Below are 25,064 nucleotides of genomic sequence, written 5' to 3' on the forward strand. Positions count from 1 at the left end.
GCTCAGGTGCCATTTCAGTACTCTATTCATGTCAAATTATGAGGTCTAGATACACTTTGCGTCCCAGACACAGAAACTTTAAATGTTTTGCCAGTGGTTGTATATCTTGCTTAAAACCATGCTGAGACTAGAACCTAGGTCTTTCAGTTATGCTGTCATTAAATTACTTATGGAAGTAAATTACTTATTAATTACCTACTCATAAACTTATATCTTCCTCTGTAAGTACAATACTAGAAGATTTAAAGAATTGTTAATAAGTTATGCAAATTTTCTAAAAACATCAATTAATGACATAATGACACTTCAGTCTTTATATGGCTAAATAGATTGAAAATCATATTGTATATTCTGGTAAATTAAACAAACAGAAACTCTTTCTGTTATGATTGCCACATATGCTAGAGTAGAGCATTAAACTGAGATGACCTTTATTTAGCAAAGGAGCATATAGTGCAAAGTTAAGTTTAAACCAAAAAGTCAGATATGAACATGAAATCTACTTGTAAGTACATACAAATCTAGTAACCATTCTTTGCATAGCTATAAAAACTCACTTGGAGGTCGCACATTGTAGTTTGGAAAACTGGTTGCTATGTCTTATTCCAAATGTCCTCATCACTGACTTATCAGGCAAACCTTTCTTCTTAGGTATGAAGATGAATTTTTAAATAATTAGCTATATCATCATGATCTTCTGGTTTACTCATTAATTTAGCAACTATTTAGTTAAAACATACTGGGTGCCCGTCATTTCTGTGTGTTCTAGGCACTGAAGACACTACAGTGACCAATGCAGAAAACTTTTGCCCTTTGGAGCTTACATTTCAGCGCTTAGGTATTTTCTCAGTGGGAAGAATGAAATAAAATAGTATATATACCTAAGCAGTGCTCTCTTAAAATAAGGTGATTGACATTTTTATTAGCTGGGATTTGAAGTGAATTTGGGATTTTCTATTTGTGTCTTTCTTGGAGACTTTGAAAATTTGAAAATGGAGGTGCGTGTGGAAAATAGTGGTGCATAAAAACGAATTAGTATTTTCAGAATGTAAGAAGCCACTCTTAAAGCTTCAAATAAAGCAATTGGATGGGTGTTAATAAATTTCCCAGTAAGTTAACCAGAAGTCTTAGTTCTTATATTCTCAATAATTCTAGGAACTCAGAATGACTTTCCTTTCACTCAACACAGACTCACCCATTCTCATTCTCTCTCAGTTCTAGGACTGCCCCTTGAACAGGTTTTCTACCTTTCCCATCTTCCCTTGCATATACTTTCACTCATCTTGGCCCCCTTTCAAGCAGAGGTTCTGTTAATATGGCATTTTTTTTCCTTTAAAACTCAGCCAGTAGATGTCTCCATTACTCCCTCATAGCTAAAACCTCTGCAAGTAGGTTTTATTCATTTCTTTAACTGACAACGAGGAGGATTTGATGATTTGTCAAAAATGAACAGATGTTTGGGAGGACACGTCTCCATCCTACGTCTCTCCCCTCCGATTTAAGTCAGAAATGAAAACTCTTTTCTCCCTCTTTTCCAGGCCAAAGAAAAGGCTGACTGAACTAAGCATGCAAGACGCCAACACCCTCCTCCTCGGTACGTTCAAGTTTCCTTCGTTCTGAGCTACAAAAGCTCTGCTTCTTCCCTCACTCCCGCCCACCCCATTCCACCCCCTCAGGTTTCCGAGTCATCAGGGAACGCGAGTGGGTGACAGGACTCGGAGCTACTGCATCCCACGCCACTGCCTCCTCCTGTGCCTCCTCCGTGCCGCCTCGGCTTCAGCACTGGACAGCTCCCGCCCCATTCTCCACAAATGGCAGTCGAATGATTGACAGAGGAGCCGACCAAACAGAGAGCAAGAAGACTTGAAGCCGCCCTGCAAGGGTTTGGTTGCGGCCAAGCTGCCTCTTTAAACCGGCTTTCCTCCCGAGGGCAAGGAGAGGTAGTGTGGTTTGTGGCTTAACCTAAAGCTCCGATTAACCAGCTGCCTGGCCCTCTCAACTCCAGAGAGGCAAACGTCTTAAAAGAAATCTTCGCTCTTTGGGACCGGCTCCTGCGCTCGCGGCGCGGGTCTATGCGCGCGCTCCGCGCCTCTGAGCGAAGCGAACGAGGCGGAGCCAGAGCCGGGAGGCGGGAACGACCTGCCACGGGCGAGATGATGGAGCAGCGTCTTCGGCGGCCGAGGCGGCAGCAGCAGCAGCAGCAGCTCTTGAACACACCTCAATGAGAGTGGCGGTGGAAGCTGCCGAGCAGAAAGACGTAAGCAGGCTAACTCTAGCTGCCGGGAGCCGGAGGGGAGGTAACCTGTTCGGCTCGGGGCTGCGAGGTGCGTAATCCCGAGCCGACCCATCGTGGAGCGGCTGCAGCCAGCGTTGCCACAGGTGATTCGATTTCCTGTGACGGTAGCTTAGCCAGCGGGCCAATTTCGAGACATTCTTAAAGTCCTTTTGGACTGGGTGCCATCTGGAGAAGGAGGAAGACTCCTGATAAAAGTCTTACTGTTGATAAATTGATGACCAAAATTTAAAAAGTGACTCCTCCAGTTACCTTCTCTCCTCTCTGCGAGGCAGATGGGAGCCATGGCTTATCCCTTACTCTTCTGCCTCGTGCTCGCTCTTCTGGGACTGGGAGCTGTTGGCGCCAGCCGCGACCCCGCGGGACGGCCGGGTTCCCCTAGAGAGAGGACCCTGAGGGCGAAGCAACACGCCCAGCAGCCGTCTCGATCCTCTGCACCGGACCCCTCGGCTCCCTGGAGCCGCTCCGACGGCACCATCTTGGCGCAAAAACTAGCCGAGGAGGTGCCCATGGACGTGGCCTCTTACCTCTACACCGGGGACTCCCACCAGCTGAAGCAAGCCAACTGCTCCAGCCGCTACGAGCTGGCGGGCCTGCCCGGGAAGTCGCCAGCCCTAGCTAGCTCCCATCCTTCCTTGCACGGGGCGTTGGACACGCTGACACACGCCACCAACTTCCTCAACATGATGCTGCAGAGCAATAAGTCGCGGGAGCAGAACTTGCAGGACGACCTGGCGTGGTACCAGGCACTGGTGCGGAGCGTCCTGGAGGGCGAGCCCAGCATCTCCCGGGCGGCCATCACCTTCAGCACCGAGTCGCTGGCAGCGTCGGCCCCGCAGCTCTTTCTCCAGGCCACGCGCGAGGAAAGTCGCATTCTCCTCCAGGACCTGTCCTCCTCGGCACACCACCTGGCCAACGCCACGCTGGAGACCGAATGGTTCCACGGCCTCCGTCGCAGGTGGAGGACCCATGTACAACGCCGCGGCTCCAATCAGGGGCCCCGGGGCCTGGGTCACAGCTGGCGGCGCAGGGACGGGCTTGGCGGGGACAAGAGCCATGTCAAGTGGTCTCCGCCTTATCTGGAGTGCGAGAACGGGAGTTACAAGCCCGGGTGGCTGGTCACTCTCTCCGCTGCTTTCTACGGGTTGCAGCCTAACTTGGTCCCGGAATTCAGGTAGGGAGGGGAAAAAAGGCAAAAGCAAAGCCTTCCTTCCGGTTTCGTGGGTGGGTGTGCGTGTGGGGAAGGAACATTTGGATGTGATACTTACTCCTCCTACCCTCACAGAAGAGACCCAGGCTGAGGAACACCCCACGCGGGCGCATGTGCTTAGGTACAAGAAGCGCCCCACGTTTGTCAGCTTCAGACACTCAGCGAAAGCTTCTCTCAGATCAAGGGACAGGGGTGGGGATGGGGAAGAATTTGGTGGAGCTGAGAAAAACCTCTGATGCCCCATGCTTCTCTTTAGTCCTTGGGAGGGCAGGGGGAGGAGTTTCCAGTCAGGAGTGATGCTACAGAACCTAGAGAGTTCGGGGTGTGCCTGCCAAGCACAGAATGGCTAGCATCGGATGAGAGAAAAGGAAGCAAGTTCCTTGTTTCTGTCACTGCAGGGTAGCTTCTGCTTGCTTCCTACATGTGTAGTTTGGGGGCACCAGTCTTTTGTAATTAAAACAGTGCGATCCCTTTGGCAGTTCTGTCCCCTCAGCAGTGAGTCAGTCTCAACAGCACAGCTGTCTCCAGGATTCAGACTTTGCAATTTGCTCACTGTGCTTTTTCTACCTGTTTCCCTCCTCTACCCCCAATCCATATCCCCTTCCTCGGTCCCCTCTTTCTCCTGTTCTCTGTGTCAGGTAAACCTAAAAGTTGTCCAGCCCTTCATAAACTCACGTGCTTTATAAAGGAACCTGGCTGAGTTATTTTAGGAAGGGAGAAAGGGAGGGAGAAAAGGAGAGAGGGAACGATTAGATTGAGTTCACTCAGGGGGTTTGGAGGAAACTTAGTAACAGTTATGTATTTCCTATCTCAAGGTATAGAATATATGGGAAGATGAGGATTTGCAAATTAGCAGGTGGTAACTTCTGCCCTGAGAAGTGCCTGACCTTTGAGGTGAGAAACTTCTAGCAGTAGCCCTTAAGAGTTGTGAGGAAGGAGAGAGAGAGAGAGAGAGAGACTAGAAACACCAAAGAGGGCTTCTCAGAGGGAAGGCCACAGATTGACACAGATCCTCCCTGGCTTCCATGATGGGAGACTCTGGAAAGAAGGGCTGGGGGTTGTTTGCTTCTGCACGTTTTTGGAAACCTGGGCAAAAGTGAGAAACTCTGTGTGTGTGTGTGTGTGTGTGTGTGTGTGTGTGTGTGTGTGTGTATCTTAATGCTTTGTTTGGCACAAGGGCAGATGCTGACTTGGTGAAAGATGCCAGGCTGAGTACTGTGTGGGCACATGGGGGGAGTCAGAAAACGTCTTCATCTTGGCACTGTTATTTACTGCTGAATGACCTTAAGTAAGTTGCTTAACCTTTCTGGGCCTCAGCTACTTACCTACCAAGTCAGGGAGTTGAACTACATGGTCTCTAGGGAGCCATCCAGTTATAAAATTCTGTAGCTTTTAACGCTGGCAACTTGAGAAGGCATAAATGAAAGACAAACCCCCTTTCTCTGATTCTGTATGACCATATTAAATGTCTCTGTGTTTCTCTTTTAGGGATCTTGTCTTAAACTAGAGTAACTCTTTCCTACTTTCAGAATAATCCCATTTTCTCCTGACTTCTGCAGGATCCTATTAGTAAGAGCTGATCCCAGCTTTGAGTATTTGCCATATTGTTTGCTCAGAAGAGGAAAGATCAGCAGATGCCATTCACTGCCAGCAAATTCTTTTTGGCCTTCAGATAAACCTAAAAAAGGGCATCCCAGGTCTTAGGATCAATCAAATTTCCTTTCTTCCTTCTCTCCTTCCTTCATTCTTTTCTAACCTTTATTTTATATCAGGCTCTGTGCTAACTACCTTGCATCTATTATCTTAATTAATCCTCATAACAACCCTATGAATTAGGTTTTATTAGTCTCCCTATTTTACAGAAAAAGAACCTGAAGCACAGAGAGGTTAAACTTCTTTTCCAAGATCACACAGCAGTTAAACAGTATAGCCGGGATTTGAACCCACTTCATACTTTTAACCACTATGCTAAACTGTCTTATGAAGGTATCCTAGGACTGCTACATGTAATGTAGCTGCTACATAAAAATATGTGTATTTTCAAGGGTCAGACATGGGACTGAAGATGAAAACCATTCATTTTCAGAATTATTTCTCTTTAAAGCTCAGAAAGCACTAAATGAACTCAGTGGCTCTGCCAGCCAAGATGAAAGGCTGAGGACACAAAGGGTCTGAGGTTGTGAGGGCTCACACGTCCCCTACCTACTTTTTGGACAGCATTCAGAAAACAGTTTCCTCTGGCTGAGTCTCGTTAAGTGCTTTCATAGTCATCTATGGTGTTCTTTAGCCAAGGCACGAAGCCAGGCCATTTAGTGTCTGGCTCTCTACAGAAGCTGGCTCGTCCTGGCAGCATGCATGAAGAGCAGAATAAGTTCTCTCCTGTGAGTGCTTTTGCCCCATGTCCTGTGCCCCTCAAATGCTGTATTGAGGATTTGCACAGATGGTAATTATAGAAAATGGAAGAAACCTTAAAGAGATCAGATGGTTCCTCCTGTTGTTTCATAGATAAAGAAATAGAACTAAAAAGGTGAAATGATTTGTTCAAAAATCATAGGATCAACAGAAACAGAATCCAGGCCTTCTGCCTCTGGTTCACACTATGCTTGATATATATATACTTAAATTATATTTCTGTGGCTCTGCAGACCTTCGCACACAAAGTATGTTGGGGACACAGTTTACTCTTTATCATCTTTCAGGACAAAAAAAAATTAGCCCATAGAAGGCAGTTGTTGATTTTTAAAAAAAGATTATTTCACACTTTTGAGTATTTAAATGAGCCTTTTCTGTCTTTTCACACTCACAAAAGGCAAGGATTTTTTGTTGCCGTTTTATCATCTAAGATGTGTACTCTAATATTCTAAATATAGGTGAATAATGTACTGGCATGGTAACAGGGCAAACCTCAAATGTGTTTTTGGGAAACCATGATTAGAAGCTCTACTGATTTTAAATATATGTTGAACCTATAGAGTGTTATTTGTAAACAGCCTTATCTGTAATGAAAAAAATCCAGTGATAATGATTTCCTTATGGAAGAGAAAACAAGGAAAAACTTTGTAGTTAAAACTTTCATTTAAGATCAGATAATATTTCTCCAGGTCTTGCGTATAAGATTCAAACATTTAAATTATATTTTATTTTTAGAGAATGTAAATCCAAAACATGAAATTTAAAACTAATGTGAGACCACGGTCAACTATTATGTTCATATATCAGTGTTTATCACTGTGAAACACCTCTTAGAATAAATTTTATTCCCTTGTTTCAGAATGATACAAGTATCTTAAATTTTGAAGTGCAGCCTAAGACTCACGTTTTAGTTCTCATCTTCCATTCTAGCAAAAAGAAAAAAGAGTAACAATTTAAGGTATATCCTGAATTATTTTTTATTACATTAGGTTTGGAATGTTCTCATAGAGTTTTCTTGTAAGTCCTTTGGTTTCGCATAGTAATTTTTCTTTGTGGAACTTATAATACTATGCAGTTGGGTACCATTCTGCTGAAATCACAGATACTTTCCTGGTGGTGGCTGGGACTATTCAGTGCCTGGGATGGATATAAGATACCTAAGTGTTTGCTGAATTTAAATTAAGGTGAAGGAACCTTTGGGAATTACTTATTTCTTGATGAACTAAAAGGAACTTTGGAACTCATTTGGATTCTTCATGTTCTCATGTTATAGTGGAAGAAATTGAGACCCCAAGGGCTAAAGGAATTTGTTATAGCGGCACAGCTCTTTAGTGGTAGAATTTATGGGAAACAACATATATTTAACACTTAGTATATGTTCGATGCTTTATATACTACTGCATTTGATTCTTAGTACTCTTAGGTAGTCACAACTTTAGCAAAGCTGAGCAATCGGTCCGAGGTAACACAGCTAACAAATTAGGGAGCCCAAATCAAATTTATATCTATCTAGCTATGAAGCTTGTATTGTCTTTCTACTACCCTATGCTATCTCTTGATTACCAATTTTGTTTTCATCTTGTTATTAAAAAATATAACATGGTAATGGCTTAGAATAATTAATATATTTGGCCCAAATAAGTAATACACACTTATTCTTTTTAGGTCTATCATACAAGCAATTATGTTGTGTAGTGAGAAAAATCAGAACTTTGCCTCAAGTCCAAGTTTTGTCTCTGGCATTAATAACTTTGTCTGGAAATCAGTTTCTATACAATTAAAATGTGAGAATGGACTTGGTGATATCCAAATACCTTTATAATTCTTTGTTCTGTGAGTTCTTAAGTGACCTATCCAAATAGTCAACAAGTAAACTTTGGAAAAGGCCGATAAACATAAATGCAGGATCTTGTGGAAATGATGGCTGACTGGGGAGCAAAATGCAGACGGAGAGGAAACCAAGTGAATGTCAAACCTGGTGTTTGGTAAAAAAGGCAATAGGTCAATGAAAGAAAGATTACAGTAATGTGGAAACCCCTTTTTAGAAACTAACGCAACTAACATTGGTGTCACTGATTCGCTGACTCCCGGGGGTCACTGCATTCTCTCTCCTCAACACTCACACATACCTACACGTCTCCATCAGTGACCCCAGTACAGAGCTCTGCTTTCAACAAAAGAGGGCAATTCACACAGTATAGATGAAATTACCATCTTGCTCTAGGCCAAACATAGCCTATTTCTCTTGTGGGTAATGGCAGTGACAAAGAAGTTACCGCACAGGAAATGCACAGAGACGTTTACCTAAGTTAGAGATGAATTTCTGCTTATTGAGGCTTTTGAGTCTCAATTATTTCATCTATAAACTGTGAATATTCAACTATCTCCTTGGTATTAGGATTCTGTAAAGGCTAACTCAAAAATTGTCATCTCATAGGAAGTTCAATAAATATTCTGTATTGCAGACAGAAGGTCTTCCCAAATATTGTCCTCAGCTGAACACAAACTTTCTTAGTTTAGCTGCATTAAAGTCATGTAATTTATAGTAATTTATAATGTATATGATGTTTAGTTTCATTCCTAATTATTGTGAAGGCCTGTCATGCCTATGGATCCTGGTGGAAAGACTGGCCTTGGAGACAGATGTTGGCACCTCCGGGTCCACATCTTTGGCTTATGGTAACCACGGGCAGTAGTTCAACCTCTTCAATTTACAGTTTCCTCATCTGTAAATTGAAGAGGTTGAAGTAGGTGATCTGTAGGGCTCCTTATAACCCTAAATGTCTATGATTATGCATATAGTCAAATGTGTCACTTTAACTTTTGAAGTTTGTTTGATTATAATGCTGAAATCAGTTAATATATGCTCACTTAAATGGAGATCTTGTTCATGTATGTCAAGTCATGTATGTCCAGGGCTTTATCATGGTCATTTATTCATAGACTATTTAGAGAAAGCCCTCTCTAAATGTATGTTAACAATGTATGTTAAGTGGAAATGAGAACACAATAATGGAAATGAAAACTTCACTTCCAAATAAGAAATAGCATGATCTGAGTTTCCACATCTTAAAAGATCCCCTGAATTCACTTAAAGTCAACATGACGCTGTTTCACAGATTTCTAAACCAAGGGCCTCAGGATACCTGTGTTATTTCCGTCAAGATAATCCATGTTTAGGCATCTCGAAGCTCCTTACTTTTAATAACAACCTGTTTCAATTTCCCTCTGTAGTTGGCTTTAAAATTTCAAAAAGGGCTATTTATTGTGATACAGCAGTGGCATAGCATTGCTTGGCATTTTCTAGAATAAGCATTTGAAAGTAGAAATGGGATTTCCGAGACTGCTAAATAAATAACACAGTATATGCCCACCCTCTGGAGAGGGGACCAGTGCTCTCACTAAACATTGTCAAAATGCAGCAAAATATGCATATATGGAAACAAAATCTAGACTTTACTGTTGTATATGAATTAGATTGCTATTTGTCTTCATAATTTTGCTAAAAATACAAGTATTACTAAAACATGCAACATTTTCTTTTTAATGTATGTGAAATATACAAAATCTTGGTCCAGAAGCTGCAGAAACTTTTATCTTTAGAATAGGTGAGGTAAGGATTATCAAAACCTTTCCCACACCATTTGACAAAGCATTTCACTCACACTGTGGGAAAACGCCTAGGACAGTGAGACTAAAAGACCACTTATAGACTAAAAATAGAAGGAGACAGATCTGTCTTCTTTTCTAAAGTACTTAAAGGTGTCAGGGTAGAAATAAAAATTTTGTGGCATAGCTATGTAACTAGTTTTGGTTAATGAAATTTACACAGAAGTGTAGAGGTGAGTGTGTTTTCTTTCTTTTCTAGTTAGCTGCTTGGAATGGAATGAAAGTTTGGTTTTCCCCTTATTTGATGCCGCAGACCGCTATGGAGAATAGGGTTTCCCAACCTGAGCAGTACTGCCATTTTGGCCAGATAATCTTTTGTTGTGGGGGTGTCTTATTCACTGTAAGATGTTTAGCAGCACCCTGGCCTCTACCCACTAGATACCAGTAGCAACTTCCCTGCCCGACAAGACAATCAAAAATGTGTACGAACATTGCCAAATATCCCTTGGAAGGAAAAAATGCCTATGGTTGAAAGCTGCTGGTGTAGACAGAACACATATAATTATGCTATTCTGGGGTTACCTTTATTTCAAGGGTTCTGTATGTACATGTATATATTTGTCAATGTGTGAGTGTGTGTTATATGAGTTTGTCAGATCACATTTCTATTTATTCATTTATTCAGTTTTTTAGAACATAAGATTATTGCAGATATAGAACCTGACAAAAACCAAAGTGAGAACTGGAAAATTTTGATGGATCAATAAACTATTAATTTACATTTATGTCATCAGGGATCAAAAGAACAACTGGCCAAATGATTTGCAGAAGCTGTTGCTAAAATGGTTTTACTACTACTAGGTTTAAATTCTTTATATTTAACTTCTCCATTAAAGGATGCATTTTGAACAGAAAATGTGTGTATATGTGTGTGTCTGTATGTGTGTGTGTGGGGGGGGTGGATTCTTTAAAGAGGCAATGTTTTAGTTGATATCCTGGAAAAGCTCCTTTTTGAAGATTAGAATTTTAGAAGTAACAAGGATTTTGGATATATATAATCCAATTAATTTTACTTTTACAGGTGAGAAAATTGAGACCCAGGGTAATAGTGACTATCACTTGCATTAGCTATGGCTGAAGTGAACTTGCAGTTTAATAACAGGCACAAGTAAAGATTAATTTATGTTCATTATTCTTTGGTCCCAAACCTGGCTGGGCATCAGGATCACCTGAAAAGCTTGATAATATGTTCATAGGCCCTCCCAGACCCTATGAATGAGATAATCAGGGGATAGATACAGAAGTGTATATTAAAAACAACTGGAAAAAGCAAGCGGTATTTAAAATGTAATCCATTTTATAAGAATTTAAGAATAAACATTAAATACTGTAAATGCTTACCCACTTCAGCTTTAGTCATCCAAAAAATCTGGCTGCAGCCATTCTGGATAACTGAAGCATTCCAATACCGTGTACGATCCTATCGGTAGGGGTAGAATGACTAGCAGGGACATGAAGGCAGGGGCATCATGGGTACTGAGCCCCGGAATGATGAGCCACTGAGTTGTATGTTGTTCCATCCTCACTTTATTCTGGGTTCTTTGTTTCCTCACCTTTAAGATAGGGTCGTCAAGAGAACAGCTGCCTCGTTATTATTATTTGTCTCTTTATGTAAACATCCTATGTCCCCAGCTACTTCTACATGATCTTCAAGTAAAAGGACCACATTTCATGACATCCCATATTCAGTGCCTCTTGAAAGTGCCTTGGATATTTCGGGGAGGTAGTATGGAAGAATGTCTAGGAGAAAGGGTTTTGAAATTATAAACCTAAATTGGAATCCATGAGCCTCCACTTTCGCTTACTGTGTGACACTGGGAGAGTTTTTTAACTCCTTCTGTGGCTCAATTTCCTTATTTGCAAAGGATGTACAGTATATTGTTGTAAAGAGTAAACAATCTTAAGCATGTAAAGAGCTTAGTATAATGTCTTGAATAACTATTCCTTTTAAAAAAATTATAGAGCATACAACATGTGCCTGGCTAGGGCTATAAGTACTGAGGATGTAACTGAAAGTGACAGACAAAAAGCTCTGTCCTCTTGGATTTTTTTTGTGTGTGTGTGTTTGTGTGGGGTAGGAGGGTTATAGATAATAAACAAGCAAAATAAATATAATAAATAATTTTGACAGAAAGCAGTGCTATATGTAAATAAATAGGATAATGTGGGGAAGAACGGCTGAGAGGTAGGATGGGCTGTATTAAATAGGATGGTCAGAAAAGACCTCTCTGAAAAGGTGACTGAGTTAGAAAATGAAGGCTGAGAAGGAGACAGCCATGGGACAAGCGGAGGTAATCCTACTCCAGATAGGAAAGAGGAAGAACAAAGGCCCTGAGACAGGAATGAGTTTCAAGTGTTCTAACAGGAAGAAAGTCAGTGTTGAATGTAGTGAGAGGTGGGTAATGGGGTAGGAGATGAGGGTGAGGCATGCACATGGTGCACGATAAATGGTTAAAATGTGGTAATACAGAAACATGTTAAGTGCTTTAAAAATTTCTACCCCTGCAGTAATATGTAAATTGTGGATGTATTTTCATTTTTTCCCCCTTTTATTGTAGAGTTCTTGTTTTATTTTGGCTACCTATTTCTCTTTCCTTCTTTTAGTCTTGCCTTTCTTGCCCTGGCCTCCCTTAGCTCTGGGAGTTGGGTTTTCCAGTTTCTTTGATGAGATTTCAGTTAGAGAATAACCTTTTTCTAATGGTTCCATTCTGGAATGTGAATAGATAAACTGGAATATCTGAGAGGTAAGGGAGGTAGAAATAGAAAATCCAGAATTTCTTGCAAAAATCAGTTGGGTGTTTTTCTTGTTACCTGGCTTACACCTGTAAAGTGAACCACTTTCCAGACACAGATAGCAGAATAAAGGGAGAGCAGAGCCTTTTTTACTCCCTCACCAGCATGCCTGGATGACATCCTGCAGGTCCCTGACTGCTATCATGCTGGTGGCTGGCAGGTCTTGTCATCTGGCATTTCCTGACAACACACTCTGTTGCCTTTAATGGTGAGGTCTAAGATGCTGAGGTCAGGAGCTGCCTGAAGAAATGCCAGTAGAGTCACAAGGCACAGAACTCAGAAGAGCCAGAAGCAAGACCATGGATATCTGAGACATGAATCTAGAGAAGCCAGACTTTGTATGACAGAAAAATAAGTATAGTCAGGAGTGCATCTCTAATGATGAGTATTAATAATGGAAAATTGGCTTATGGGTTTTAGGCAATAAAATCACCATTAATTTCTTTAATCTGACAATTGTGTACTTTAACTTTATATTTCATTCTCCCTTTCCTCTTTCTATTGTTTTATTAATTATATTTTTATTTTTAATTTTTCTATTGGTTACCTTGATTTTTACAACCATAAGTTTTAAATAGTCCCTTTTATTCCATACTTTTATTTCTTAACTCTCCTACATGTTGCCTATTCCAATATTTTTAAATAATTAAAGATAGTAACATTTATATTGTCACTACAGTAGGAAAAAAACTTCTCTGCTTTGCCTACTAGTTTCCTCTATGAATCGACACTTGAATAAATGATTCTGTGCCATTTTCAAAATGTTCCAAATTTCAAAGTCCAATGGATTATCTTTTTTTTTTAGATTAGGTATTTGCTCAAATCCATGCTACCTTCAGTATGTGCATGTCTTCATAGATTTTTCACATTTCCTCCCTTGCAGTTGCCGATTGCCTTTCTTTTTCATGTTAAAGAAACGAAAACAAACCATATTTTTGCTTATTTCTAAGATCATCTTATTCTATTTATTAAAGAAAATTCACATTTTTGTTGAAGACATTTTTCTTGGAGTCCCATAATTTGTACTAGTTGCTCTAGGTCTTCTGCAGAATACCTATCATGGAAATCTTTTCGAATTATTTACATTTTGGATCCAGATATGTGCTGGATTCAGGTACTCTTGTTTCTAGAATTTCCTGAGCATAATTTCAAAGACTTTTTGGAAAGGATCTGTGGAAGGTAAAATTTCTAAGTCTTCCTTATATTTGCAAATGTCTTTGTCTTCATGCATGATTGATTATTTGTCAGAATATAGAATTATAGGTTCAAAGCCATGTTGCTCTCAGAATTTTAAAGATGTTATATTGTTTTTAGCATTCATCATTGCTGGTAAAAAAAAAAATTGAGGTTAACCTGATTTATTATACCTTTGTAGGTAATTCTTTCCTCCTCTTGGAAACTTTTAAGATCTTTTCTTTTTCCTTGGGGTTCTGAATATTCATGATGATGTGATTCTTTTTATTAATCAACCTTACCACTAAGTTGGCCCTTTTAGACTTTTCTACTCAGAAAGTTTCCTTTATGATTGCTTAAAATTATTCCCTTCTACCATTTCCTCTTTCTGGAACTCCTATAGTTAGGTATTCGGCTTCTTGGACTGATCTCTATATTTTTTTACTTTCTCATATTTACAGCTCTTTTTTTTTTTTTACTTTACTTTTTAGAATATTTTTTTTCTTCCTTTTAAAGAATTAAATTAGTTTTTACTTGGCAATCTCTTTTAATTTCCATGAACTCTTTCCTGCTCTGATTGTTTCTTTTTCATAATTATATGTTCGTTTTCTTGTATCTCTGAGAATATTAATTAAAATGTCTATTAAATTTTCTTCTGATCTCTGAATTATTGCTGTTGATGCTATCGGTTCACCTCAAGTGTGATCCTTAGTCATCAATTTATGGTCCTAGGGCTAGGTTAATGTATATAGCTAGATGGCACGGATTCTTGTGACAGATGCAGAGGTCTAGTTCTTCAGTAGGCCCTCTCCCTTGACTCTCAGGCTTCATTCATTTTCAGATGCCTGAGAAGGAAGTCGGCAGTCTCCAGCCCATCCTAGACCTTCACTCTGTGAGAACTAATAACTATTCTAGATGTTTTCGCTCTTCCCAGACATTTCAATCTCTTTACAGAAAAGTTATTGGTTTTTGGCTTAGGAATAAATGCCATTACTGCACACAAGGAAAGGACGTGCCAACTTGTGTAACTGCTTAGAAGGACATCCTTCATCACCTGATGTCTGCCCGATTTTCTACTTCCACTCTTATATGAATTGACTTAGAGCTTAAAATCTTTCTGGAAACTGCTGGAAGAGTAGTTTCTGCCTGTTCCAGCTTTCTCATGGGCGTATCCTGGACTTAGCTGCCACCACCCTGGCTTATAAGTATGATCCTGGAGATTAGAGTCAAATGTCTGGTCAGCTAATTCTCATTCCCTCTTGTACTTATTTACTGCCCTTACAGTTGCATGTGGAATGATTAGGTAGAGATAAATATGCTTGACTCACCAACTTGAATAAAAACTCAAACACAGGTCTTCTTACTAGTCTTCATACCCTTATACCTAGGATATGGATGTCATATTTAGCTCTTTTACTTAGGTGTATATCCTTAGGAAAGCTATCTCATTTCTTTGTGTCCCAAATTTCTTAATGATTATTTAGGGAGAATGATATTGACCGTATATAGTTGCAATATAAATTGGGAAGAATAGTATTAATCACATACAGTTTCAATGAGGATTTTTTAAGAGCATCTAGCAAAATATCTGACACATAATTATCACCCAATAACTTAAAATATAGGGTTTGATATATATGAGTAAACCCTACATTTAGTTCATATCTTGGATATCTTAAAGTTCCTTATTTTAAATTCCAATGGGAACATTTTTAATTTACTTTCTGGCCTTATTTACTGTTGTTATTTTGGGATGAGAAGTGTCCATTGGCGCAAGCTATATCTCTTTCTCTGAAAGATTACTATGAAGAGCTGACTTATTTTTATTGCATAAAATATTAGGGTCTAGAAAAAAGTCATTTAGAATTAAAAAATAATGGCAGATCATTAGCTGGGTAATCTGACTTGAAGAGCTATATGAATAAGACCCAACAAAAAAGAGGACTTTAATAATTTAAGAAAAAAAGATAATTTCACTTAGATATTGTAGCCAAAACATTAACATAAATAGCATGTTTAATTAAATCACCAGGAAACTAAAAGTATGAGATCATTATTATCTATTTTAAGACAGATTACAGTGTTCACATTAGACAGAATTTATCTTGTTATTAATTTTCCTTCTTGTTATTAATTTTCCTCTAGCAATTAAAAAAAGTATGACTTTGGATATATTATATAACTTCTCTGAACCTTATTTTCCTCCTCTATAAAATGAGAAAAGTACTTACTCTTTTATAGGATTGTTATTTGGATAAAATGAGTCAATGTAGGTAGTCTCTTTGTACTGGTTCCTTGAGAAGGGACCGTCCTATCCCATTTAGAAATGGTCATATTAAAAGAGGTGATATAAGGAACACTGGGGATGTGTTTGATAAAACAAACTGTCCTCTTGTTATAAAACTGAAATAAAATGTAGCTCAGAATTATTCCAGTAAAGGAAAACCACAAAATAAGACATGAAGTCAGCTACCTCTGCAAAAGCAGCAGACTCAAAACACATTTTTCAGGGAAACAATCATCTATTATCAAACTCTAACACCTAGCAATTTTAAGAGATGTGCTACATTTAACTTTGAAAAAATATCACCTTCGAGAACCCCAAAATATAAAGATTGTATTTGTGGATGGAGAATAGATATCCCTTCTGATTGACCTTACTTTATTTTAAATCTATTAGTTCTTTCTCTCTCTCTTTTTAATCAAACTTGTTATTTTTTTTTTTTCACACAAAATGTGAAGATCTTCCCAAGGAAGGTGTGACCTGATTTCCAAAAAACCTTCCAAGAACAAGAAGCCAGACAGATGGAAGATGTTTGTCGCTATGTAACGTTTTGGCAAGCTTCTCTGGACACGTCTGCTGCAAAGTAGCATGGGGGAGAAGAACACTTTCTTTACGTCAGACTGTTGTCAAACTCTCGTAAGATGTTCTAGAGGAGATCAGACTGTGTTCTTAGCTCTCCTGTACTTCTTGTAGTTAGGGCTTGAGCTACATGGTAGAGATTCTGGAAGTTTTTGTGAACAGTGTTTTCTGAGGATGAGAGGCCTCAAGTGTGGACATTACCCAAAGATGACTTAAGTCATTGAAACACAAATCTAGACTTTTTCTATAGTTAGATGGCAACAGAAAGAGAACTGCTCATCTTCTCCTTTAAAAATAAGTCTCTTCTTTTCCTTTATCCTACCACATTTACAACTAACCTGTGAAGTGTGTTCTTCTATTCATATGCCATTGGTGTGCAAACAATTTTAATTACATAATTGCTACATATTCCATTATTTTGCTTTTTTATTCACACAACTCTGTTTTAAATATCTTTTCATGTTGCTACATATACAACCAGGCCACTTCTCTATTGCTCAAAGTACTCTACTGCCACTTAGTATACACAAACTATCCAGTCCCAGGGATGGACACCCAGACTGTCTTCAACTTCCTGCCATTACAATAACACTACAGTAAGCTTATATGTCCCTTCATGACTTGAACGAGAATTTCTTCAAAAGATATAAACCAGAGCAGGATTTCTGGGTCATAGGGAGGAGTAAATATAATGATATAAAATATTACAAGATTGCTCTCTAGACAGGCTGGATCAGTCCACATACCCATCAGCAGGGCAGAAGACCTCCTGTAGCCTCACATTCCCGCCAACACTTGGCATTATACAGCTTTCTCATTTTTGACCAGTTTTATGAATGTAGTCTCCCCTTATCTTTGGGGAATATGTTCCAAGACCTCCAGTGGACACCTGAAACCATGGATGGCACCAAACCCTATATATTGTTTTTTTTCCTATATGCACATACCTATGATAGTTTAATTTGTAAATTAGGCACAGTAACAGATTAGCAACAATAACTCATAATAAAATAAAACAATTATAACAATATATTGTAATAAAAATGACATGAATGTGGTGTAGCTCTCAAAATATCTTATTGCATGGTACTCACCTATCTTCTTGTGATGATGTGAGATAAAATACTTGTGATGAGATGAAGTGAGGTGAATGAGACATTATTAAATAAAATAGGTTTACTTGAATATAAGCACTGCAATACTTAAACAGTTAATCTGATAAGTGAGATGGCTATTAAGTGACTAAAAGGCAGGGAGCACATATGGCATGAATACACTGGACAAAAGGATGATTCACATCCACGGAGGGAGGAAGTGGGATGGCACAAGATTTCATCACACTACTCAGAACAGCGTGCAATTTAAAACTTATAAATTATTTCTGGAACTTTCCATTTACTATTTTCGGTTGGTGGCTGACCACCAGTAACAGAAACCAAGGAAGGCGAAACTGGATAAGAGGGACTACTGTAAAATGATACCTCACAATTGTTTTAATTTGCATTTCTCTGATTGCGAATGAACTTAAGCATCCCTTTATGTGCTTATAGTAAGCTCGTTGGTTTTACTATTCTGTAAACTGCTTGTTTATATCCTTTGTCTATTTCCTATTGATACCTATATTTTTGTTGTATTGCAAGAGATCCTGGTGTGTTCTAGATATTATTTCCTTCTCAATTTTACACACCGCAATATTACCTAATCTGTCATTTTTCAGTTAAGTTTGTCCATATATTTTCCCTTGAACAGATTTTTTAAAAAGTCTAATTTTATTTAATCAACCAAAATTTTGCCTTATGTTTTAAGCTTTCGGGTTTCATTTAAGAAGTCTTTCAATACCTTGTCACAAAAATATTCTTATGCTATGCGAATATAGCATAAGAATATTGTGCTAACTTTAAAGTTTTACCTCTCACAGTCAGGTCTTTAATATCTGGGGTTCATCTTTATATGTGGTATTAGATAGGGATCCAGTTATCATTTTTACTCATTTAGTGAGCCAGGTTCCCAACACTATCATCCTTTATCACACATGTAAGTTCCTTACATGCATATGTATGTCTCTGAGCTCTCTATTTTGTTCCACGGCTTTCCATGTCTGTCTTCCTATCCATACTATTATGTTTTACTGCCATGGTAGGGTAGTATGTCTTAACATTTGCTTGGGCAAGGCCTAACTCTTTTTCCTTACTTTTCATATGAGATCTTTATTATTCTACTTAAAGTAAGCCGTCAAGTTTCTAAAAAATCCATATAGAATTTGGATTGGTTCTGCATTAAATTTATAGCTTCATTTGATGAGAATTGACATTTTTAATATAGTAAATTTTTCCTTTTCAGAGTATGGGCTGTTTCTCCATTTATTCAGATCATTTATTTTGTCCTTCATTAGAGTTTTAAATGTCCCATTGAGGTTTTGTGTATTCTGGATTAACTACGAGAAAATTTATGGGTTCTGTTGCTATTTTATGTGGCATCTTTTTAGTTATAATTTTTTTTGTTGGAGATTGTTGGTGTAGAGAAATGCTAATTATTTTTGTATGTTGATCTAGTATCCACCAACCTTCTGGAACTTTCTTATTCTTATATTTGTCGATTTTATAGCTAGATAAATCATCTACGAATAATGATAGTTTAATCTCCTCCACTCTTTACATCTCTTTTTTACTGTATAGAATTAGCCATGACTTTTAGTACTATGTTAAACAGCATCAGTGATAGTAAGCATTCTTGACTTAAAGGGAGTATTTTTTTAAAAAAGTTTATCCTTTAAGTATAATGTTGATAGAGGCAAGCTTTAACAAGTTAAAAAGAGTTTCCTTCTATTTCTGGTTTACCATTCAAAAAATTAGGTGTTGCAACTTCATAAAATGCCTCTTTATATTGATTAATCATATAATTTTCTCATTTCTTGTATTAATGCCATGAATTTCATTGATATATTTCCTATGTTAAAATATCCTTTTATTCCTGAGATATAAAGCAATGACTCATGATGTATAATTATCTTAATATATTTTAACATTTGTTTAGAAATAGTTCCTCCAGGATTCTTGGATCTACATGCATAGTAAAAATGAGACTACCTTCTGTATTGTTCTCATGTGTTTTGGAATCAAATCACATAAAATGAATTGGATAGTTTTTGTTCTTTCTTGGTTTTACAGACTTGTAAAAATATAAGAACTGTTTCTTAAAAGTTTGGGATGTAGCTCTGAAGCTTTTCAGTGATGTGAGTGATTTAAATTTTTTATACTATTGTGCTACTCAAGTTTTTTATTCTCTTGGGGACAAATTTGCCATTTTACATTTTTATCAATTTATCCTTTTAATATATTTCTTCTAGTTCTTACAAGTTTGTTAGAGGACAATCATAATACTGTTTCTTTAAACATTCCTTTCTATCTTTTCATTCTTTTATTTATTTGCCTATTTTCTGTTGAATATTTTCTCTTTAATTCTTGAGTTTCCCTTATTTATCTTTTCAAAGAACTTTAGTTTTTTAGAATTAAAACATTTTTAAATATTCTGAAATAATTTTAGACTTTCATAAGATGAGTAAAGATAGTCCAGAAATTTCCCATATACCCTTCACCCAGCTTCCTGTAACATTAACATCTTAACCACGGTAAAATAATCAAAACAAAGAACTAATATTAGTACAACATTATTAACTAAACTACAGATTTTATTCACATTTCCTCAGTTTTTCCACTAATGTCTCATTTCTCTTCCAGGACCCCAAACAGGACACCATATATTATAGACTGAACTGTTTTTCCCAAAACTCCTATGTTAAAGTCCTAATCCCCAATATCTCAGAATGTGACTGTATTTGGAGACAGGATCTTTAAAGAGGTAATTCAGTTAAAATTAGGTCATTAGGATGGGCCTTAATTCAATATGACTCATGTCCTTATAAGAAGAAATTAGGACATAGACAAGCACAAAGGAAAGACCATGTAAGACACAAAGAGAAAATGGCTATCTACAAACCAGGCAAAGAGGCTGCAAAAGAAACCAACTCTGCTGATGTCTTAATCTTGCACTTCTAGACTCCTGAAGTATGGGAAAATAAACTTCTGTTGTTTAAATTACTCAGGCTGTGGTATTTAAAGCAACACAATTTCCTTCTAATATTATTTTATCTATGTTCCAAAATATTTTTTTCACTTGTAGTGTTTTCACTGCCACTCAATTTAAAGTAATTATTAATTTATTTTTTAACCTAAGGGTTACGTAGGAATTTGTTTTTATTTTCCGAATATGCGATGTATTTAGCTATTTTTTTAAGAATTCAATTTAAAATTTAATTCATTTGACTAAAGGACATAGTACATATGACATTGATCCTTTGAAATTTGAGGTTCCCTTGGAAATATAATCTCTGGTTTACATTTGGTAAATATTTAGTAAATATTCTGTGCATGTTAAAACAGAAAGTGAATTATCAGTCAAGTAAAGAGCTTCTACCTATGCTATTCACTGAAAAATGTTGTGGGCTTTCTATAAATCTTATTTGATTTCATTCTATTAAAAGCCACATTTACAAATCTCTTTGAGATAGGCAGTTTCCTATCTTGGGCCCCGTGGCTACCATGCAACAAAGCCTCGAGCATCTTAGAATCCTACTGTTTAACAGAGAGGGTCTATGAGACATAACCATAAGACCATTTGAAGTCCTTTAGTCAAGTTGAAAAGACTTGAGTCACTGCCTTAGATCTTGCTGAGGTTTTAACAAAGCATTTTGTAGACTCACCCTGTTCTTTGCCATGAAGCCATTTCTTATTTTGAGAATCTGTTCCTAGAAGAGACTGGAGATGTGCAACAGTTTCATTTTCAAATCCTGGCTCTTTAATCCTTCCTCTAAATTTTACTCAAAAACTAAGCAGCTCCATAGCAGCATTATTCACAATAGCAACTCAATAAATGAATGAATAAACAAAATATGGTATATACATACAACGTAATATTCCATTAAAAAAGAAGGAAATTCTGACACATGCTACCCACACAGATGAACTTTGAGGACATTAAACTAAGTGAAATAAGCCAGCCACGAAAATATAAATATCGTATGATTCCACTTATATGCAGTACCTAAAGCTGTCAAATTCTTAGAGATAGAAATTAGAATGGTGATTCTAATCCAGAAGCTGGGCAGAGTAGGGAATGGTAAGTTGTTGTTTAATAGGTATAGAGTAGTAGTTTTGTAAGAGGAAAAGTTTAGAAGATAGGTTGTATAACAATATGACTGTACTTAACACTACTGAACTGTACACTTAAAAATGGTTGACGGTAAATTTTGTGTGATGTATACAATATTTTACCACAATTAAAAAATTTAAAGAGGCAAAAGCAAAATAAAACTAAGCAGATCCTTCTTTAGCCCATGTCTCCCTTTTTGTAGTCTATCACAGTCAGCTAGAAAAAGCCAGGTAGTACTCTCTGCATTTTGCCTAGAAACTTCCTTAGCCAGATCCAAAAATTCATTCGTTCACAGGTGACAGTGTCACCAAACTTTCCATCTACTATGTAACAAAAGCCCCCTTTTCTTCTGCTTCTAATACTGTTTTTCTCATTGACCTTCAAGACTCAACAACATATTCCTATTTTTCTTAACCATCTCTTTGAGGCCCTTCCGGCTTTTGCCTCTGTCTTGTCTCAAAGCTAGTTTCACAAGTTTTAGGTTTTCAGTATGTTGGCAACCCACTTCTAGGCACCAGATTCTGTTCTAGTTATCTGTTAGCAGTAAATGACTGATGGTAGCTGGTCTATCAGAATTTGTTTTTATCAACTCTTTATTTCAGCATAATGCCTACCCTGGTACCCCATCAATACTGACTATATGTGCTGCTACTGTCAATTTTTTGTAGTGATGGAACAGGAAATTATTGTCCAGGGTAACATGGGGAAGAAGCAAAAGCATAATCTCAGAAACATTCCTCCAAACTATCCAGTCTTTCTTTCCATCACTCCTATCAGTTCATGATAGTTTTCAGTTTCCTTGAGTATTCTCACCAACTAATCTCTCTCTCCCTCTCCCTCTGTCTCTCTGTCACTATTAGTTTAGCTACTCCTTGCTTCTCTCTACCATATGCAGTTTCTTCAAGGTCAGTAGTGGGAGTGAGCTGATATAGGAGTTAAGGGAAAATGTAAAGACATGGCCCATGAAATTTTAGTCTGGTGGGAAAAAATCATAAGTGAAATATTATGGTATTCTAAGTGATATGAAGAAGCTAAGCACAGTGTATTATGGGGAGAATAAGGAAGTAGCTTCTAAATCAGACTTGGAGTTCATGGAAGGCTTTTAGAAAAGGGTTAGGTAGGAATTATAATAGAGAAACCACAGGTTAGGCAAAGAGACTTTGGTTATAAAGGCATCTATAAATGCATAGTTTTATGAGACAGCACACATTTTTAGAACCCATGGTTATTCTAAATGGTCTGGAACAAAAAATTGTATGCAGGAAAGTGGTTGGAAAAGTTAGAAGTAAGAAAGGCTTAAATATAATGTTATACCAAGGAACTTGGATTTTTATTCTTTTTTTTTTAAAGCTTATTTATTTTTTAAAATTAAGAAAAAAATGTTTTTTAGGTGAGGCAACCCTTGGTTGACCTCGCAGATTACAAGGATCTTGTCAGCTTACAATCCCTTATTTTAAAAATTTTTTTAGGCTTACAGCTCCTGGTCTTCTTAGGGGGCCTCCCATCCAAATACTAACCAGGACCGACCCAGCTTAGCTTCTGAGATCAGCTGGGATTGGGCTTGTTCAGGGTAGCATGGCCGTAGACTTTGGATTTTTATTCTTTAGGAGAGTGGGAAATATTGGTTTTGAGCAGGTAATTGTCAGGATCAGATTCTATGTTTCGAAGATAGCAGTGTATGATACTTAAATTCTAGGACCCCTTGCTGGCAATGGGACCCTTTTAGAGTCCTGGAATGGGCACTAACAATGACTCAGTGGTCAACCGTTTCTTGTAAAATGCAAAATGAAGCTATTTTAACTGCAATGGTCTCTTTCTACTATAACTTGCTTCCATTACACTTTACACAGGCTGTGGATATTTTTGGAAACCAGGTAAGGGAAAGTTCAGGATCATTTAATCTATGTTTAGTAATAGATATTAAAATTGTAGTTGTAGTTATTCCTGTATAAAGCTAAGTTATTGCTAGCCATCTTGGTATAGAACGACTTCTGGTAATCTTAGTAACCATACAGCAGTTATAACTCAAAGATGTAGGGTCAAGGGTCACATTGTGATTATGTGTATTCATGATTTTGTATGTTTCTTAAAGAAGGATCCTAAACTGTGTAAGCTTCAAGACGTAATTACCTGAAGAAATGCTAGACAAATTAGTAAGATATTATTAAAAAAATTTTAGCCCGATGAGCGATGAAGGCGTGAACCAACGCCGTGGTAGCAGAAATGGAGGGAAAGGGTCAAGTTACAAGAAGCATGCTGGCAGTACAATCTAGGGAACTTGGCAATTGTTTTGATTGGGATGAGTTAAATAACAAACGAGTTATCTACTTGGATAGTCGGGAGGACGGAAGTCCATTCGCGGAGAGCATTAGGGGAACTGCAAATTTGAGCGAAGGGTGAATCTGTTTTGGGCATACTGCATTTCAGATGTCAGAGAGGCAACTAGAGGAAAATGTGGGTCTGCAGCTCACCTAAGCACTCAGGTGTTTGGGGGATATTATTTGCTACATTTTCCATTCTCTGGAGGCCACTTACTAGGCGTTTTTCGGCCCTCACTTTTCTGCCACTGGTCTGCGAAACAGCAGCCCCTCTCTTGCTCTTGGAGCTTCCCATTGATACCCGCTCGCCGGATGTGGGAGCGGTACTTCCGCCTCAGAGGCACGCGCTCAGGGGACGCAGTGCGCAGGCGCCCCGGTACGCTCCGCCTGGCCTGCGAGGCACCGGCGCGTGGAGGTGCGTGGGCGTCTGTGGGGGTCCGTGGGGGTCCGTGGGGGTCCGTAGGGGTCCGGGAAGCGGATGTGTTTGAGTCGCTGGGTCGCTTTCAGCAGGATACTTTTCACCACAATGAGAACGTTCTCATCTCACTTAATCCTCCAAGCCTCCAGTTTCCCTACAGGAAGTCAACGTGCCTTCCCGAGGGCTTCATAGGTCTCCAGGCGCCCAGGCGGAGGCGCTAATGAGGATGAGTCAGCGCTGATTTCCCAGCTGGTGAAAGCACACCTCGTTACCTTGGGTGGTTTTGCACAAAGCCCAGAAAGCTTCCTGAGATGAGTTTAAAGTCTGTGGTGACTTTTTGGTTCCCGTGTATGAACCTGGAATTAAGAAGGAAAACTCTTAGCAATTGAAATATCAATTTCTTAAGCCAGTTTCGTCAGGGAAGGAACCAGAGCAATTGCAGACTCCTGGAATCCCAAATTACCCATGTCCTTGAGGGAGCTGGAAGATTTTGAGACTTCCACTCTCTGGCAACTAAAAAATCTTTGTGTAGCGGGATAGTTGAGGAAAACTTACCTCATTATTACTAATAATTGTGGAACAAATAGAAATGTATCTTTTTATTAGCTTACTACTTACAATTGCCTTTTAAATAAGACATTCACGGAAGAATACCAAGATCTTGTGGACAGTAGTAGTCCAGGGGGAAATTTATGTCACTGACGATG

The 25,064-nt window shown here is 38.4% G+C and overlaps 1 protein-coding gene and 1 pseudogene across 1 annotated transcript in view; one reads left to right on the forward strand and one right to left on the reverse strand.

Annotated features, from left to right (window-relative positions):
* Nucleotides 1–1,888: 1,888 nt before the first annotated feature.
* Nucleotides 1,889–25,064, forward strand: part of GPR158 (G protein-coupled receptor 158) — a 328,034-nt gene continuing 304,858 nt past the window's right edge. The window contains exon 1 of the mRNA XM_039877581.1: nucleotides 1,889–3,467. Within this exon, the coding sequence (XP_039733515.1) occupies nucleotides 2,569–3,467 (899 nt within the window). The 5' untranslated portion in view covers nucleotides 1,889–2,568. The remainder of the gene's footprint in view (nucleotides 3,468–25,064) is intronic.
* Nucleotides 23,090–23,208, reverse strand: LOC120614736 (uncharacterized; annotated as a pseudogene).

The sequence above is a fragment of the Pteropus medius genome, unplaced genomic scaffold (assembly GCF_902729225.1).
Source record: "Pteropus medius unplaced genomic scaffold, Ma_sr-lr_union100, whole genome shotgun sequence".
Classification (NCBI taxonomy): domain Eukaryota; kingdom Metazoa; phylum Chordata; class Mammalia; order Chiroptera; family Pteropodidae; genus Pteropus; species Pteropus medius.